The sequence below is a fragment of the Oppia nitens genome, unplaced genomic scaffold (assembly GCF_028296485.1).
Source record: "Oppia nitens isolate AA-2021 unplaced genomic scaffold, nextdenovo-longstitch-racon4-pilon3 scaffold19_pilon_pilon_pilon, whole genome shotgun sequence".
In the NCBI taxonomy this organism is placed as follows: Eukaryota; Metazoa; Arthropoda; class Arachnida; order Sarcoptiformes; family Oppiidae; genus Oppia; species Oppia nitens.
Genome location: NW_026533198.1, coordinates 529,574 through 547,188, shown reverse-complemented (window position 1 = coordinate 547,188; position 17,615 = coordinate 529,574). Strand labels below are relative to the sequence as shown.

Genomic DNA, 17,615 nt, shown 5'->3' with positions numbered 1-17,615 from the left:
GCTGATTCTTTGTCGTCATCATCGGATAATACCAACAGTGGTGCCACAAATACTACTAAATAGTAATAATAATAATAATAATAATAATAATAATAATAATTGTTTAACACAAACATAGTTATCAACTATTATAATACTGTATATAAAATAATCAGTATATAATAAAATTCAGCAGAAATTAAATAAATCACTAAAAAAAATCAATTGAAAAATAAATTATATTAAAAAATAAAAGTTTATTACATCTATTACTGGATTGTCATCTCTCTCTCTCTCTCTCTCTCTCTCTCTCTCTCTCTCTCTCTCTCTCTCTCTCTCTCTCTCTCTCTCTCTCTCTCTCTCATCAATAAATAAGACTATTTTTTTTCTCAACTCCAAATACAATATTTAATTGTAAAAACTGTATACCAATTGACATTACAATTTTATAATAATAATAATAATAGATTTTATTTAATACATGACTTATGTAAATATTACTTTTGTTTATATTTAATTAAAAACCGTATTTATTTATATAATTTTTTTATATAATTAAATTTATGTTTCAAATCAAGATTATGTATTATAATTATTTTATTGAATAAAAATATCGATTAATAATATTATTATTATAAAATTAATTCACTAACACATTATATATTATAATATAATTTTCAATACTAAACAAATACAGTAATAAAAAACAATAAATAACTAAAAAAACTATTTAAATTGAATTACACTTAAATGTCTAATTTTGATGATTTATTTTTTTTATAATAAAAACTACACGTGTATTTACTTTAAACAAAATAAAATTTAGAAAAAAAATATTTAATAAAAACTTTGTATTAATAAATTGAAAAGTAGATAATATCAACAAAAATTAAAATAATAATAATATAAAATAATTAATAAGTTTACTAATAATTTAGTATATGTACACTAAATATAATTAATATTATATAATTATTATAATAGTAATAATAATGAAATTGACATTTAAAATGTGAACTAAAAATATATAATAGTAAATGTTTTTTTAAAAATCAATTAAAACTTATTTCAATCACTGTTAGGGACTAATGGGTTGTCGTATGCTATCTGCATCCAATATAAACTATCAATTACTTAGATTGCAGGCAGTAGTCAGCACTTTCAGCCAATATTTGATACCACTGTCCCTAATCGGCTATTTCTACGGTATGGTCATGTATACAGTATGGAAAAGGGAACGGGTGTTGGGCAGCAATGGTGGACGGGAAGGGTTGAACAGAAACAGTAGTAAACAAAAGTTGTTTAACCGGAATAAAAAACGTACGATAAAGATGTTGATGACTGTTGTGGTGGTATTTGCTGTCTCGTGGTTTCCCACACATCTCGAATTATTTCTAACGGTTTTCATTAATGACATACCTGTCCACAACCAGTCGATGACAACCACCGCCACTATCGACGAATGCAAATCCATATTTTATATGATATTCAATTGGCTAGAAATTAGCAGTTGTTTCTATAATGTGTTCATCTATTGTTATTTCAATCATGATTTCCGATCGGAAGCCATCCGATACTGGAATTGTATGATACCTAAGGGTTGTTATTGTCTTCAGATGGCTTTACCAGCACCGGGTGCTGAGTCGTCGTCATCATCGGATAATACCAACAACAGTGGTGCCACAAATACTACATCTAATAATAATAATAATAATTTTTATTGTTCAACACAAGTATAGTTATCCAACTAAAATATCATATTAAGATTATACAAGATATCATATTATAATATATTATGATTCATAATACTGTAATATAAAAGGTATAATAAAAATCATAGAAATCAAAAAATAAATTATATTATACTCTCTCTCTTTCTTTCTTTCTTTCTTTCTTTCTCTCTCATCAATAAATAAGACTATTTTGTCTTTAAAATAACTCCAAATACAATATTTAACTGTAAAAAACTATATACAATTGACATTAAATTTTTTTTATATAATAAATTAGATTTAATACATGACTTATATTAATATTACTTTTGTTTTTATTTAATAATTAAAAATCTTATTTATTTATATAAAAAATTTTAGCAAATTATGTATTATAATTATTTTATTGATTAATGATATCGATTAATAATAATGTTATTATTTTTAAATGAATACACTAACACATTGTATGTTATAAATTAACTTATAATATAATTTTTCAATACTAAACAAATACAGTAATAAAAAAACAATAAATAAAGATTTGTTTAAATTGAATTACACTTAAATGTCTAATTTTGATGATTTTTTTTATAATAAAAACACGTGTATTTACTTCTAAAAAAAATCAAATTTTAAAAAAATCAAATAAAAACTTTGCATTAATTAATTAAAAAGTAGATCATATCAACAAAAATTAAAAAAATAATAATATAAAATATCTAATATATTAAATTATTAATAAGTTTACTAATAATTTAGTATATGTATAAAAAAATATAATTTAATAAAAGTATTATATAATTAGTGTAATAATAATGATAATAATGAAATTGACATTTAAAATATCAACAAAAATATATATAATATTAATTTTTTTTAAAATTTCAATAATAATTTAATATATAAAACAAACAAAAAACAAATATTTAAATAAAATTTTTATTACTAGCAATAATTTATATTATTATTATTATTTTTACTGTATATTAACTTTTAACTATTTAACTATTAGGCACTTTGCAGTTGTTTTGAACACATATTAAATAATTTTTAGTCATAAAACTTACTTTAATTGAAATTTTATTTTATAATCATTAAAGTCAGTTAAAAGTAGTGTACGATTAATATCGATAAATGTTTGAAACTGAAAGTAAGTTTTTAAATTTAAATTATTTATAATTATTATTATAATTTTGTTTATCTTATAATAATTATAAATTATATTATAATTATAGTGAATATTGTGTATAAATTTTTAACTAAAATATATTTTATTTTTGTTGAAAAAAAACTAATTTCTAAGTAATACTATTGAATAATAATAATAATAATAATAATGGCATCAAATGAGACATTAAATTCTTCGTCATCAGCGACTATTGATGTCCTCACGAGTAGTATCACATATACGACATCCGATGAGATCAGAGATTGGATTATATTGTCGATGTATTTCTTAACATTTTTGTTGGCACTTATTGGCAACATTTTCATCTGTCTGGTCGTCTATAATAAGATAAAGTTAAGATCAACTACCTATACGTTGATCGTAAATATGGCCATTTCGGACATTATCGGCGGTATTGTCATACCCGGTCAGTGGCTATTTTGTTCGACATATATGCTAGACATGGGCACTGGTAGTCAACGAGTCTGCAGTCTAGTTAAGTCATCGCAGACACTGTCCTATTATGTGTCGACATTTTCGATGACAGTCATAGCCATAGACCGATATCGGCTTATATGTAGGCCATTATTGCCGCGTATGCAACCTCTAAAACCGATAGTGTCCATCTGGATAGCGGGTACTGTATTCACGGCGACCACCTTATACTCGTTACGTGTCTCGGAATATTTTTCGCCGATTCAGGTAATCAATCAATTAATCAATTAAATTATATATTAATTAAAAAAAATTATTATAAAAAATATAATAAAACAAATCAATTATACTTTTTAATCTCTCTCTCTCTCTCTCTCTCTCTCTCTCTCTCTCTTTCTCTCATTTATTAGGGACTAATCGGCTGTCGTATGCTATTTGTATCCGATAAAGGTTTCCAATTGATTACTATACGTATAGTATTGGTCACTATTACCCAGTACTTGATACCACTGTCCCTAATCGGCTACTACTACAGTATGGTCATGTATACGGTATGGCAAAGGGAACGGGTGGGCGCAGCCAACACAGCCACCGCCGGATTAGTCGACAAGACAAAGACAAAGTTGTTTAATGCCAATAAAAAACGTACGATAAAGATGTTGATGACTGTTGTAGTGGTATTTGCTGTGTCCTGGTTTCCCACACATCTCGAATACTTTCTAACGTTTGTCCTAAATGTCATACCTGTCCACAAGTCGACGACCACCACGACAACCACCACCATCACTACCAACCAATGCAATACATCGACATTTCATATGTTTAGCTATTGGCTAAAATCTAGCAGTTGTTTCTACAATGTGTTCATCTATTGTCATTTTAATCATGATTTCCGATCGGAGGCCATCCGCTACTGGAACTGTATGGTACCTCAAGGTTGTTGTTGTTGTCTTCAAATGTTGTATTTGCCAGCACCGGGTGATGAATTGTCTACAACATCCAAACCATCAACCGATGATACCATCAAAACCAGTGGTACCATAAATCATTCAACTATTCAAACTTTTACTACTACTACTACTAAAACTTATGGATCAACTATACAGTAGTTTTCATATATACAGTATATATACTAACTGTATATATATATCATATTATTATACCAATAACTACAACCAAATTAAATTAAAAGTTTGTGTGTTTTTTATAATTTATTAATGTTTTTCTTTATAATTATTATATATATTATATTTATAGCACCATGGTACTATTATATATAAAGTCATCATCGGATAATACCCAGTGATGTCATAAATAAGACAACTATTAGTATATAATAATAATAATAATAATAATAATAATAATAATAATAATAATAATAATAATAATAATAATAGTAATAGTAATAATAATAATAATAATAATAATAATAATAATAATAATAATAATACTTATGATTCAACACTAGCCGTGTTGTCATTTCAATTTAATTAAATAAAAGTTAAGTTATTATTTATTTATTATTTATTTTTTAAAAAAGTATGGATTTTTCCTAAATTTAATTATTTATTCAATTATTTGTGTAATTATTACATGTACATGTACATTAAATAAAATATGTATATTTAATAATAATGTGATATATTATATATAGTACTTGAAAACAGTTTTTATTAATATTTATATTAAATTTATTCAGATATTATTAGTATTTTTTTTGTGTCAATCAATTATCTACTAATTTATATTTATATTAATAGATATCAATTCAAAAAAAAACAAAATTGTTTAACAAATATGTTACTTTATAATAATATATTACAATATCTAATACATTATAATATAAACATTGGATTTGTTTTTATAAATATAAAAAAATACAATTATTAATACTAAAATTATTAAGTAAAACTATAATTTAATTTTATATAATATTTCAAATTAATTTAATTTAATGAATTAGTAGTTAGTTTTATATGATTTACAACAATATATTACATTTTATTTGTCCAAATATATATCAATATATACTGTATATATTGTAAGTATAACATATAATGTAAGTGTATAATAAAGTAATTGAATTAATTGGCAATTATTATATTAAATATAAATATTATATGTATATATAGTTTTCCACTACAAAAAAATATAATTAGAAAAAGTTATTAAAAAATTATACAATAAAACTAATTTATTTGATATATATATATAAATGTTTATATGGTTTATGATAGCTCTCAAAGTACTATCATATAAATATCATATTAAAAATAATTGATTAAAAAAACTCATAATTAGTTTTGATATATTTAAACTTTACTTTTAATTGTAATTATTATCAATTATTTTTAGAAAAAAATATGAATGAAAATTTTGTTTATAGTTATTTATAGTAAGAAATATTAATAATCTTGTAAAATAATATATGAAAATTAATAAACTATTATTTAATTTACTATTTTCTGATATATTGCTAATTGATTTAATTTTTTTTGATAATAGATTAATTTTTTTTAGTTTACTCTTTGACTATTAATATTATAATACAGTATAAATGATTTATAATAATAATATTAAATAAAATAAAGTATAAGAAAATTTTCAGAATAACTATAAACTTTAAAATCTTATGTTAAAAAAAGTCTATTATTATTATTATAATGATTACTAAAATTAATTTTTTTTAACATATATTAAAGATAATCACTTTGGATGATATCCTATTAAATAATAAAAAAATATATTTTTTTAAATGAGACAAAATTTTATCTCAATCTATAATAAAACGGGATATTTATAGTCCAATCTATTGACAGTTTAAATCTATTGACTCGTATATGACATTTGGTCTAAATAATGATAAATCAAATGATAAATATCTGACTCTATATTATTAATCACTTATATATTATATATATATGAAACCATAATCGTGTTGGACATCAATTAATAGATATAATAAAATATATTGAAAGCAACAATTTGTATTGTGGGAGTAAATATTGATTAATAATTTTTTTTGGTGTATTTATACTGTATATATCATATATATATATATTTATATCAATAAAGGGGTATTATTCATCAAATAACAGTTTATTTATAATTTTTTTAACAATTTCATTGATGAAAAAAATTAATTAATTACTAATTTATTTTATTTATTTTATATAAATGAAAAGTTCAATGTTATATTAATAATAATACTGTATTACAATATTAATAAGTAATGTTACTATTTATATATATAAGTAGTTATTATTATTATAATAATATTAAATGTTTATCTTTATAATTGTATCAAAAATTTTTTTATACATGAATTAATCACACCAAACAAAAAACATTTTATTTTATTACACATTATATTATATTTTATAACATTATTATTATTATCAAAATAAAACTGTATTATACAAAGTGTAATGTAATTCACTAGAGATTTTTTTAATAAAAAAAATTATCTTAAAGTTTTGAAAACGTATGTTTATTTTCTGTTAATTTATTGACACTTTAAATAGCAATTCACAAGTGTATTATCAAATATATTCAGTACTAAAATTTTTTTTTATTATGTATTATTGTTGAATTGTTAACTTTTTTTTATATGATAGTTTGTTTGTCATATCCATTCAATATAATGTATATAAATTTATATATAGTATAATAATAATAATAAGACAATATTTACATTTAATTAACAACAATAACTTTTTAAACATTTATTTGCTAAATGTGTGAAAACCCAACTTTTTTTTAAAAAAATTTTGTTAACAATATTTTTATATATATATATATAATTGTATTCAAGGCTAAACATACTTATTGTCAAAATTATTACATAAAATAAATAATTTTTATTCAATATTTACTACCAAACTAAAAGTTTTTAGTTTATTATATAATAATAATAATATATACTGTACGTACATATGTATATAAATTTTTAAAATAATTATCATATTATGTATATATACACAGTATATAATATGATAATTATTTTTGTTTTATTGCCAAAAATAATTGATTAGTTTTATCTATTTTTGAATATATTTATATGACATTTAAAAATAGTTATATTTTACTACTCTATGTATATATGAATAAATAGTTTTTAACTAAAATAAATAAAAAACAATCGGATTTTCGTAAAATCCTAGTTTAGATTTTCCGGTGTTTTTAAAAAAGGAAATGATATTAAAGTTTTTTTTTCTGAAAATTTTTTTTTATATAATTTTCTATTATATATATATTAAATATGCGGAATAGTAATAATCATAATTTATTGAAAAATAAATAATAGGTTTTTAAGTAGTAATAATAATAGTTATTATTATTACTACTACTTAATAGTAATAATGGCATCAAACGAGACATTAAATTCTTCGTCATCAACGACTAATGGTGTCCTCACCAGTGATTTACTTACATATACGACATCCGATGAGATCAGAGATTGGATTATATTGTCGATGTATTTCTTAACATTTCTGTTGGCACTTATTGGCAACATTTTCATCTGTCTGGTCATCTATAATAAGAAAAAATTAAGATCAACCACCTATAAGCTGATCGTAAATATGGCCATTTCCGACATTATCGGCGGTATTGTCATACCCGGCCAGTGGCTGTTTTGTTCGACATATTTACTGGACAACGGTTCCTTCAATCATCGACTATGCGGACTGTCCAAGTCGTTGCAGATACTGTCCTACTATGTATCAACATATTCAATGACCGTAATAGCCATAGACCGGTATCGGCTTATATGTAGACCGCTGGCACCGCGTATGCAACCGTTGATACCCATACTAAGCACCTGGATATTGGGTGCCGTATTTACGGCGACCACATTTTTTTCGATGCGAGTATCGGAATATTTTTCGCCGATTCAGGTAATCAATCGATTGGGACAAACATTTTTTAAAAAATCAATTATAACTCTCTCTCTCTCTCTCTCTATCTTATTAGGGACTTATCGGTTGTCGTGTAATATTTCCGTCGGACATAAGTCTGCTGTTAAGAAAATGGCGAGTAATGCTTGTTATTATCACCCAATACTTGATCCCGTTGTCACTAACCGGCTATTTCTACGGTATGGTCATCTATACGGTATGGCAAAGGGAACGGGTGGGCGCCACCGGAGGTGTAGGAGGTGTCGACCAGACAAAGAAAAAGTCGTTTAATGCCAATAAAAAACGTACGATTAAGATGTTGATGACGGTTGTGGTCATGTTTGGGTTGGCCTGGTTTCCCACACAACTCATGCATTATCTTAAATTCTATACCAGTGTCATACCTGTCCAAAAATCATACAACAAATGCAATTCAACTACATTTTATATGCTATGCTATTGGCTGGGTATCAGTAGCTGTTTCTACAATGCCTTTATCTATTGTCATTTCAATAAGGATTTCCGATCGGAGGCCATTGCCTACTGGAACTATCTGGTACCTCAGTGTCTACAGATGGACTTACCAGCACCGGGCGATGAGTCGACATCATCACCGAAACCATCAGCCGATGATACTAGTGGTGCCACAAATCAAACTACTTCTTCTAATACTAATAATAATAATAATTATGGCTCAACACAAGTGTAGTTGTCATATAATTTATATATATATATATATATATATATATATTGATATATAAATCAAATTAATTAATTTTTTAAAAAAGTTTGATTTTTATTATTTATTAGTTTTTTTTAATTATCTTATTAATATAATGTATGTATAATATTATTGTAGATTTTTTTAATATTAAGTTTAATGTATAATTGAAATACTATATATTTCATATCATATCAATAATGATAATATAATAATATAAATATATATTTTTGAAAATTTTATTTTAGATGATATTTCAAATTATAACTAATTTACTAATTAATTAATTAATTGATAGATTAATTTTAGAATTATATAAAAACTTTGTTTTTTATTAACTATAATTACTTTTTATTTATCTATATATAAATTATATATAAATTATATATTATGGTGATGTACAAGTAGTAAATATATAATAAAGTAATTGAATTAATTGGCAATTATTATATAATATTAAAAACACTAATATAATTAGGAAATAATACTTACTATTAATAATATACTTTATACAGTATATATATATATATAAATATGTTTTTATTATACTATATATGGTTTATGATGGTAACCCACTAACAAATAAATATATATTATTAGATAAATATGATATTTAAAATATAAGATCATATATCATATATATATGAGTACAGTATATAATCGATTAAAAACTCATACACTATGAGGCATATATATATATATATACAAAACCGTTAAAACATATTAAATTTACTCATAGATTGTATATTATAGTATAGTTGATAAATAAATATCAACTTATATATATATATATATATATATATATATATATACCTGTACTGTATAAAAATATTATACATTAAATATTTAAACGTATTATTATTATTTATAGGAGTAAAACAAAAACTAATAAACTATTATTATTATTATTGCACACACAATACACAATGTGTGTGTATGTGTGTGTGTGTGTGTGTGTGTGTGTGTGTGTGTGTGTGTGTGTGTGTGTGTGTGTGTGTGTGTGTGTGTGTGTGTGTGTGTGTGTGTGTGTGATATTTATTTATAAAACAAACATAACATTTTGTATAATAGACTTTGAGTTAGTTTAGTAGTTGACAGGTGTGTTGGTTGGTGTGGTTGGTATGGACTTAAACTTTATATTAATTGGTTTAGTCCTCCAAAAAAATATTAAAACCACACTTGACTACAGAAAACTTTTTATTTATTTATTTTTTTTGATGAGTGTTTTATTTTATATATATATATTTATTTTTTTAAAAAATAATTTTTGTGTGTCACTAAGTTGTCATTAAGTAATATTATTAAATTATGAATTTAATAAATAAAATAAATATTTATTTTTTTAATCTAATTTTTAATCTATAATAATAATAATAATAATAATAAAGATTATTTTTTATTAATTTTTTTTTAAATATTTATCAAATATATAATGATATCAAATATTATAATGGATCATCATCTTAATGATGATGATAGTGATAATGGTGTTAAAAATTTGTTTTACATATCGGAGCTGACATACGTGATTATGACAGTCATATTAAGTTTGGCCTCACTGTTGGCCATACCTGGCAACATACTGGTCATACTGGTTGTAATGAAAACACCTGTCCTCCGATCGAAAGCTGTCAATATATTGATTGTTAATCTGTGTGTCAATGATTTGTTGAGTACTTGGATAGACATACCGCTTATGTGGACAATACTGGAGCTAAATTACGGCCGAAGTACTAGTAGTTATCAATCATCGTCATCGTCACCATTGGATTGGCTGTGCAAATGGCAAATATTTATCAACTCATTGGCCACTTGTGGCCAGGCTGTTGCTTTTGTTACCGTCGGTAATAAAAATTATTGTTAATATATATATAAATAAATATTTTTGATATACATATTTTTTTGTTAGCAATGTGAAAAATTTACAACAAAAAAAGTTTATTTTATTATATTTTTTAAAAAATTGTTTTTTTTGTGTGTGTATATCATATACTAATCCCTACCATCACTTAGGTTATGAAAGATATCATACAATATGCAAACCGTTTGATAAGGAAAAGGCTAATCATATAACAAGTATATCCATAGCCTGTTCGTGGCTTATCTCGCTATTCATGTCATTGATTATACTATTATTAGGTATTATATGATAAAAAATATTTTTGCTGTTGAAATATCATTCATTGTTTATTTTTTTCATTAAACTATATTTTAACTAAATTTTTTTTTTAAAATTATTATTTTGATTATATATGAAGTACCCGACACAATAACCTACGAGTTTTGTATGCTATCGACTAATTATACCAAACACGAGGCCATGTCCTTTATAATAGCACCGTTCGGTATCCTATGTTTGGTAATCATCGGATTTTTCTATACAAGAATCGTTTGGTTAGTTAGACGACACTGCAAGACAACAGCTGATACAATCCTAAGAAATGCCGGACCGCCGCTGGTTGTAACGTCAACGGCACCGGCAGCGGCGGCGGTAGCAATCGCCGACCAGTCGTCCACTACCGGCCAGACACCGGTATCTGAACAGCCAATGATGATGCCATCGATTTACGGGGAAATATGTGTAATGAATAGCAAAAACCGATCGCTGGGCAGACGTCGCGTTGAGGCACAGACAGCCAAACGGTCGCTGTTTGTTATCATTACGTTTACCATCATTTGGTTACCGTATCCGCTGCTGGTATTGATTGAAAAACTGTTGCTAATTACTGGTAAACCGATGTCCCATATCTACGAGTCTATCTATGAATGGCAATACTGTGCGCACACCATGTCTTGCCTGTCGGCCGGTCTCAATCCGCTGGTCTACGGGTTGGCCAACAAACAGTTTCGGACAGCTTTTTGCCGTATTTGCCGACATTATTACAAACGATATAAAGACGGAGTTCTTTTCCAATGATTAGACAATTAGATTCATTAATTGAATTAAATACTCATTTTTATATACAGTATATAAAAAAAACTAATGAATTAATTAATGCAATTAAACATAAATTTATTTTTAAATCCCTAATCAATCATTTTTTATCTAAATCTAATTATAATTATATATTATATTTATATTTATATATAGATCACTACTATATTGTATATTATTATATCTAATTATTTATTTATTTGAAAATATTAAATTGAATTAAATTATATATTAATATACTTTATATATATATATTATATTAAACAAACATATCTATAGTATAGACATTAGTGGCCAATAATTGTTGATAGGTTTGGCACAGAGTATCATAGATTTGCTGAAACATTTGGCAATCGTAGACAGCATGGGATGTGTTGGTCCTATCAAACGGTTCCTCAATACAAATGTGTGGCCAATGTTTGCCATTCCTCAGCTTCTTGTCGTACAGATTGGCCGGTGTGACCAGTGAATCGCGATCGATGAGTCGGGCCTTGCGGACACTGATAACCTTCCGATAGTCAAACAGACAATAGTATTTGAAAAAGTTATGAAACAATTGGCCCAATGATTGCAAATTTTGCGACCGAAACACTATCCGTCGGTAATCGTTTAGCTGGAGTTTGGTTACGTCGTCGACAAACAAATGGGGAAAGTCTTGCTGAAGACTCGGCAGGACTGGCGGCCGGCAAACCGATTGCATGAAAAATATGGCCATCAATGATATACTATAGGATGTTAGGGTATTATTGAAACCGGAGTTTATGTTACGACTGCGGGCCCAGAGTTTCAGTGCCAGTATTAGTGGTCCGACACGTCCGTCCATTTGGTTGTACAGCGACAACAAGTGGCTGTTCTTAATGGTAACCGTTCGGTTCAAATTGATATTGACTTCGAGTCCGGAACTGCTGTCGACAAACTTTAATATGGGTACCAGTGCTGGTATCACTTGGGTATGTCTGGATAGGCCGCTGTCATCGATTATCTGTTTCAGTTGATCCAGTTTGACGACTGCCCGATCTTTTAGCAGATAGTTTTCATCGATTTTGTTCGGGTTTCGCGAATCGTATAAAATCAGACAAAAATCCGTATCACTTGATTTGGTACCCATACCCGTAATGGATGAACCAATTAGATATAAGTCAATCTTTTCCGATTTCATCAATTTTGTTGATAATAGCCGATAGAGTTTCTGCCGAAGAACCAGTTTTTGTCTATAGATATCATGTGTTTGCTGTCGCTGTTGATGGATAGACATCAAGGTTATGGTTAGGCCATCCCATAACTGATCGACCAACTGATACTGATTATTGACAACAACAACATTATTAGTAGTAGTATTATTATCGTCATCAGTGGTATCGTAACATTTATTATTAATGGGAGTACTAGTCAATTGTCTATTATTATTAGCTAATTGGTAGTCATTAATTGCAAACATTTTTAATCAAAAAAAAAAATTAAATAAATAAATAAATAATAATAAATCACTTAAAAAAGTGTTTTGTCTTTTATTTTATTTTTTTTAATCAAAATATTTAAGACACAAAACAACAACAAATTAGTTATAAAATTAGAAAATTTTTTTAGATAACTATAATTTTAAACGAATAGTAATCTATTAATAATATTAATAAATAAATAATTATTAATTGTTGTTAAGCACGAGTTTAGGCTATTATTATATTTTTTGTATATATGGCTTAATCATTGATTTTGATTTTTATATTAATATTTAGGAATCCAATCAACAAGTTTTAAGATTATTACTTTCAAATAATTAGTAGTATAATTAATAGATTATCAGATATATATATAATTAATAGATATATAAAGTTTATCAATTATTTTAATTACTTATATACTGTATATATATAAATATTTAAAAAAAATTATTAATACTTAATATTTTGTAATTAATATTATTTATTTTTTTTATAAAACATGAGTATATTTGTACTTTATTATTTACTTTATTATAATATAATGTTTGGATGTTTCACCATTTGATAAGTATTTGGTATATACTATATGATTAAAAACAAATTTTTAGTAGCAAACTATTAAAATGTCATATTATTTCTGATTTAATATATAAATACTAAGTTTAATTAGTTATTAATTAAGTTATTAATAATTAATTAGGTATTTGTCTATAAAAAAAATTTTTGAATGAAAATTGATTGAAATTATTTTTACTTTAAACTTTTTTAAATACATATTTACTAAATGTTTAATTAAATTCTTGAATACTGTTGTATTAGATATTAATAAACAGTTAAATTTATTTATTTTTTGGTAATTAATTTTTATAAATTGTTTACAATATTATTGGGTTTTTAAAAAAAAAAAATAATAATTTGCTTAGTTTTTTAAAGTAAAGTATTATATTTGTTGGATATCAAAATACAGTACCAATAATAATAATAATAATAATAATAATAATAATAATAATAATAATAATAATAATAATAATAATAATAATACTATTGAATATTCAATATAATGTATTTTATATTAATTTTTTTTAATTTCCAAATAATTATTATAAAAACTAAAAAATACTGTATTATATTATATATCTATTATATTTCTAAATGAAAATCACAAAAATAAAACAATATATAAAATTATTAGTAAAACAATATTCTTGTAATTCAATTATGCAATAATTGTAATTTAATATATTTTATTATATAAATATATATTTATAAAATATAATTTATTTATTTCAACATAAATTATTAATACAATGTATTATATATTTATACAGTATTAAATTAATAACTAAATTATGTACATTATTATACTGTTTATATAATTATTGATACTTTTATATTGTATATATATTGTGCAAATTTAATTTATTGTATACATTAAAATTATATCGTTTACTTTATTGTTATTGTTATTATTAGTTTAATAATTATATTCAGTATCTATGCTATTATTACACTTTTTTTTAAAAAAAAAATCTATATAATTTTTATTTTATTTTTTTAAAAATAGTAATAATATACATGTGTAATATCATACATCCTATTATACAATTTATTTTTTTACTAGTAATAGTATCATACTTGTACTGTAAGTTATTAAAAAAAATTAATAATATTTGTTTATATTTTATTATAAATTATATATATATATATATATATATATATATTGAAATTATTGTAATATGAATTTAAAAATTAAATACCCTTGGTAAAAATAGTGATATATATATATATAATTCTATTATTATAATATATACAGTAATAATTTAATTTTTTTTAAATGATAATAATAATGTTTTAAATTATAAATTAATTAATTATTTATTATTGAATATAAAAAAAAAATAAAACAAAAATATAAATATATTTGATAATATTATTAAGGTAAAGGTTAAATAACAACAAAAATAGTGTATATTTAAATATTAAATATTATATTAGTATTAGTATTATTATTACTTATTTTCCTAACTAACTAACTATCGTATTATAAATATTTTGAAATAGTTTGTAATCTAAAACATTGAATCTCTTATTTGTTTTTTTCTCTCTCTCTCTCTCTTTTATTTTTATTTCAATTAAGAGAAAATAAAAATATATATATTTAAATATAAATTAATATTAAGCGACAAAATGTCGCGACATTTGAATAGTTGTCGCACTACTAACACATTAAACTATTAAAAATAATTACAGTATTATTATTATTATTATTATTATTATTGAATAATTAATTAATTTTTTTGTTTTGTTTTCTGTTTTTTTAAGTAATCATTAATATTAATTTATCTTTTATTTTATAGTATAGTGTTTAGTCGCTTAATTTAATTTACTATTCAAGTCATTATGAAAAAAATCAATAGTATAATGATAATATAAAAAAAACTAAATGATCGTAAATCAATTATTGTAATTAGTTTTAATGCTAAACAATTATAAAATAATATATATATATATATATAATATAATATATTAAACAATAAAATAACTAAATCTAACTTATAATTAATTCCAGCATTAGATATATCAATATATAATTAGTTAAAAAATACATTTACTCGTATTTAAAAACAACAAAATAAAAACATTATTATTATTATCAATTACATTTAAAATTATAATTATATGTATATTAATAAATATGTAATACCCAGGGTATCTATTATTTGATATATATATATATTAATAATATACAGCAGGTATAGGTTAAACGTATTTATAAAAAAAATTGATATTTAATTTATTATAAAAATAGAAATATGTATGTTTATTCTGTTGAATAATAATAATAATAATAATAATAATATTGTTTTTTTTTTGTTCAAATATTTGTTTTGTCACAAATTTACGTCAGTGTCTACTAATATAATCGTATTATTATTATTATTATTGAATTGAAATGCATCCAAAAAAAACCTCTATATAATTGTTTTTTATTTATTTGTTTTTTTTCTGTGTGCTATGAATTACTTGTTAGTAATATACAGTTTTTTTAGATATATACATGTAATGAATACATATAAATGAAATACATATGAAATGCTTAGAGAAATAAATATAATAATAAAACAAAATTTATCAATTCATTGGAGATATATTTATGTATATATATATATATTTATTAATAATACAGTAAATATTAGCTAAATATCATATAAATAATATATGATATATAATAATAATAATATCATAATGTTGTGATGTAATTAATAATTATTAGCAGGCGTTTTTGGCTATCTATCCGACCTTTAAATAATAATAATAATAATAATGTAAACCCTTTTTAATATATTAAAATATAACTGTATTACTATATCATATATGTTTCACTATATAATTATTTTTTAAAAAATATTTTTATTTAACGACATTAATGTGTTAATACATTTTCTCTGAGGCTAATTAAAAACAATCATCATTTACTGTATTATTATTATATCAATATTTTTTTATACAGTATTTTTTGTTGTATTAACTGTTAGATCATATTTATCGCATTTTTTGTTATTTAGTTTTTTAAAAAAAATTAAGTAACTTATTAGTTAAAACAGTTATATATAAAAAAAACTACCGGTAATTAATACTGTCTCTAGCAGTAGATAAATAATAATTATATTATATATATATATAAACAAAATTCTTTGAACTGTTTTTTTTTAAAATGATCTATTTTTATGACTAAAATTAAAAAACTTAAAAACAAATTTTTTTAAAAACAAATCTGCAACCATGCGTTATCATATCAAACTAATTATTGCTATCATTAATATGCAATTCATTACATTGTTTACTAGCAAAACAAAAAAATATTTAAGTAATCTCTCTCTCTCTCTCTCTCTCTCTCTCTCTCTCTCTCTCTCTCTCTCTCTCTCTCTCTCTCTCTCTCTCTCTCTCTCTCTCTCTAATTATTCACACTTTTTTTTCTTAATAAATATTTTATATATATATATCATATGATATAATGATAAACATATATTAAGATACAGTGTATATATATACAGTATAAGTATAGTACACGTGTTTATCTCTTATCTATTTATGAGAAATATAATAATAATAATAATAATAATAATAATAATAATAATAATAATAATAATAATAATAATAATAATAATAATAATAATAATAATAATAATAATAATAATAATAATAAGTATTTATAATATACTTGAAATAATAATAATAAGTATTTATAATATTCAAAATATTTTTTTTTTTATTACTCCACGAGTTATTTTTATTTGATTAATAACAACAACAACGACATT

The 17,615-nt window shown here is 23.0% G+C and overlaps 5 protein-coding genes across 5 annotated transcripts; 4 read left to right on the top strand and 1 right to left on the bottom strand.

The window, feature by feature from the left end:
- The first annotated feature begins 1,067 nt into the window (after nucleotides 1-1,067).
- Nucleotides 1,068-1,718, top strand: LOC128966134 (G-protein coupled receptor 83-like). The gene has a single exon (XM_054312947.1). It carries the CDS (start codon nucleotides 1,068-1,070, stop codon nucleotides 1,716-1,718), a length of 651 nt encoding a protein of 216 aa, XP_054168922.1.
- A 1,312-nt stretch (nucleotides 1,719-3,030) lies between these two features.
- LOC128966133 (RYamide receptor-like) lies at nucleotides 3,031-4,406 on the top strand. The gene is made up of 2 exons (XM_054312946.1): nucleotides 3,031-3,564; nucleotides 3,708-4,406. The coding sequence occupies exons 1-2, from the start codon at nucleotides 3,031-3,033 to the stop codon at nucleotides 4,404-4,406; spliced, it is 1,233 nt and encodes a 410-aa protein (XP_054168921.1).
- A 3,238-nt stretch (nucleotides 4,407-7,644) lies between these two features.
- LOC128966132 (G-protein coupled receptor 83-like) lies at nucleotides 7,645-8,904 on the top strand. Its single transcript, XM_054312945.1, has 2 exons — nucleotides 7,645-8,195; nucleotides 8,272-8,904. Exons 1-2 carry the CDS (start codon nucleotides 7,659-7,661, stop codon nucleotides 8,902-8,904), a joined length of 1,170 nt encoding a protein of 389 aa, XP_054168920.1. The 5' UTR covers nucleotides 7,645-7,658.
- Nucleotides 8,905-10,366: 1,462 nt separating this feature from the next.
- On the top strand, nucleotides 10,367-11,833 carry LOC128966130 (probable G-protein coupled receptor No18). Its single transcript, XM_054312944.1, has 3 exons — nucleotides 10,367-10,760; nucleotides 10,930-11,055; nucleotides 11,175-11,833. The coding sequence occupies exons 1-3, from the start codon at nucleotides 10,367-10,369 to the stop codon at nucleotides 11,831-11,833; spliced, it is 1,179 nt and encodes a 392-aa protein (XP_054168919.1).
- Nucleotides 11,834-12,110: 277 nt separating this feature from the next.
- LOC128966129 (poly(A) RNA polymerase gld-2 homolog A-like) lies at nucleotides 12,111-13,289 on the bottom strand. The gene has a single exon (XM_054312943.1). It carries the CDS (start codon nucleotides 13,287-13,289, stop codon nucleotides 12,111-12,113), a length of 1,179 nt encoding a protein of 392 aa, XP_054168918.1.
- Between the last annotated feature and the right edge of the window lie 4,326 nt (nucleotides 13,290-17,615).

Bases quoted from the DNA above. Each gene is read 5' to 3' on its own strand.
- LOC128966134 (XM_054312947.1), top strand. From the start codon at position 1,068: ATGGGTTGTCGTATGCTATCTGCATCCAATATAAACTATCAATTACTT.
- LOC128966132 (XM_054312945.1), top strand. From the start codon at position 7,659: ATGGCATCAAACGAGACATTAAATTCTTCGTCATCAACGACTAATGGT. The intron at 8,196-8,271 runs GTAATCAATCGA...CTATCTTATTAG, and splicing joins AATATTTTTCGCCGATTCAG to GGACTTATCGGTTGTCGTGT.
- LOC128966133 (XM_054312946.1), top strand. From the start codon at position 3,031: ATGGCATCAAATGAGACATTAAATTCTTCGTCATCAGCGACTATTGAT. The intron at 3,565-3,707 runs GTAATCAATCAA...CTCATTTATTAG, and splicing joins AATATTTTTCGCCGATTCAG to GGACTAATCGGCTGTCGTAT.
- LOC128966129 (XM_054312943.1), bottom strand. From the start codon at position 13,289: ATGTTTGCAATTAATGACTACCAATTAGCTAATAATAATAGACAATTG.
- LOC128966130 (XM_054312944.1), top strand. From the start codon at position 10,367: ATGGATCATCATCTTAATGATGATGATAGTGATAATGGTGTTAAAAAT. The intron at 10,761-10,929 runs GTAATAAAAATT...ACCATCACTTAG, and splicing joins TGTTGCTTTTGTTACCGTCG to GTTATGAAAGATATCATACA. The intron at 11,056-11,174 runs GTATTATATGAT...TTATATATGAAG, and splicing joins ATTGATTATACTATTATTAG to TACCCGACACAATAACCTAC.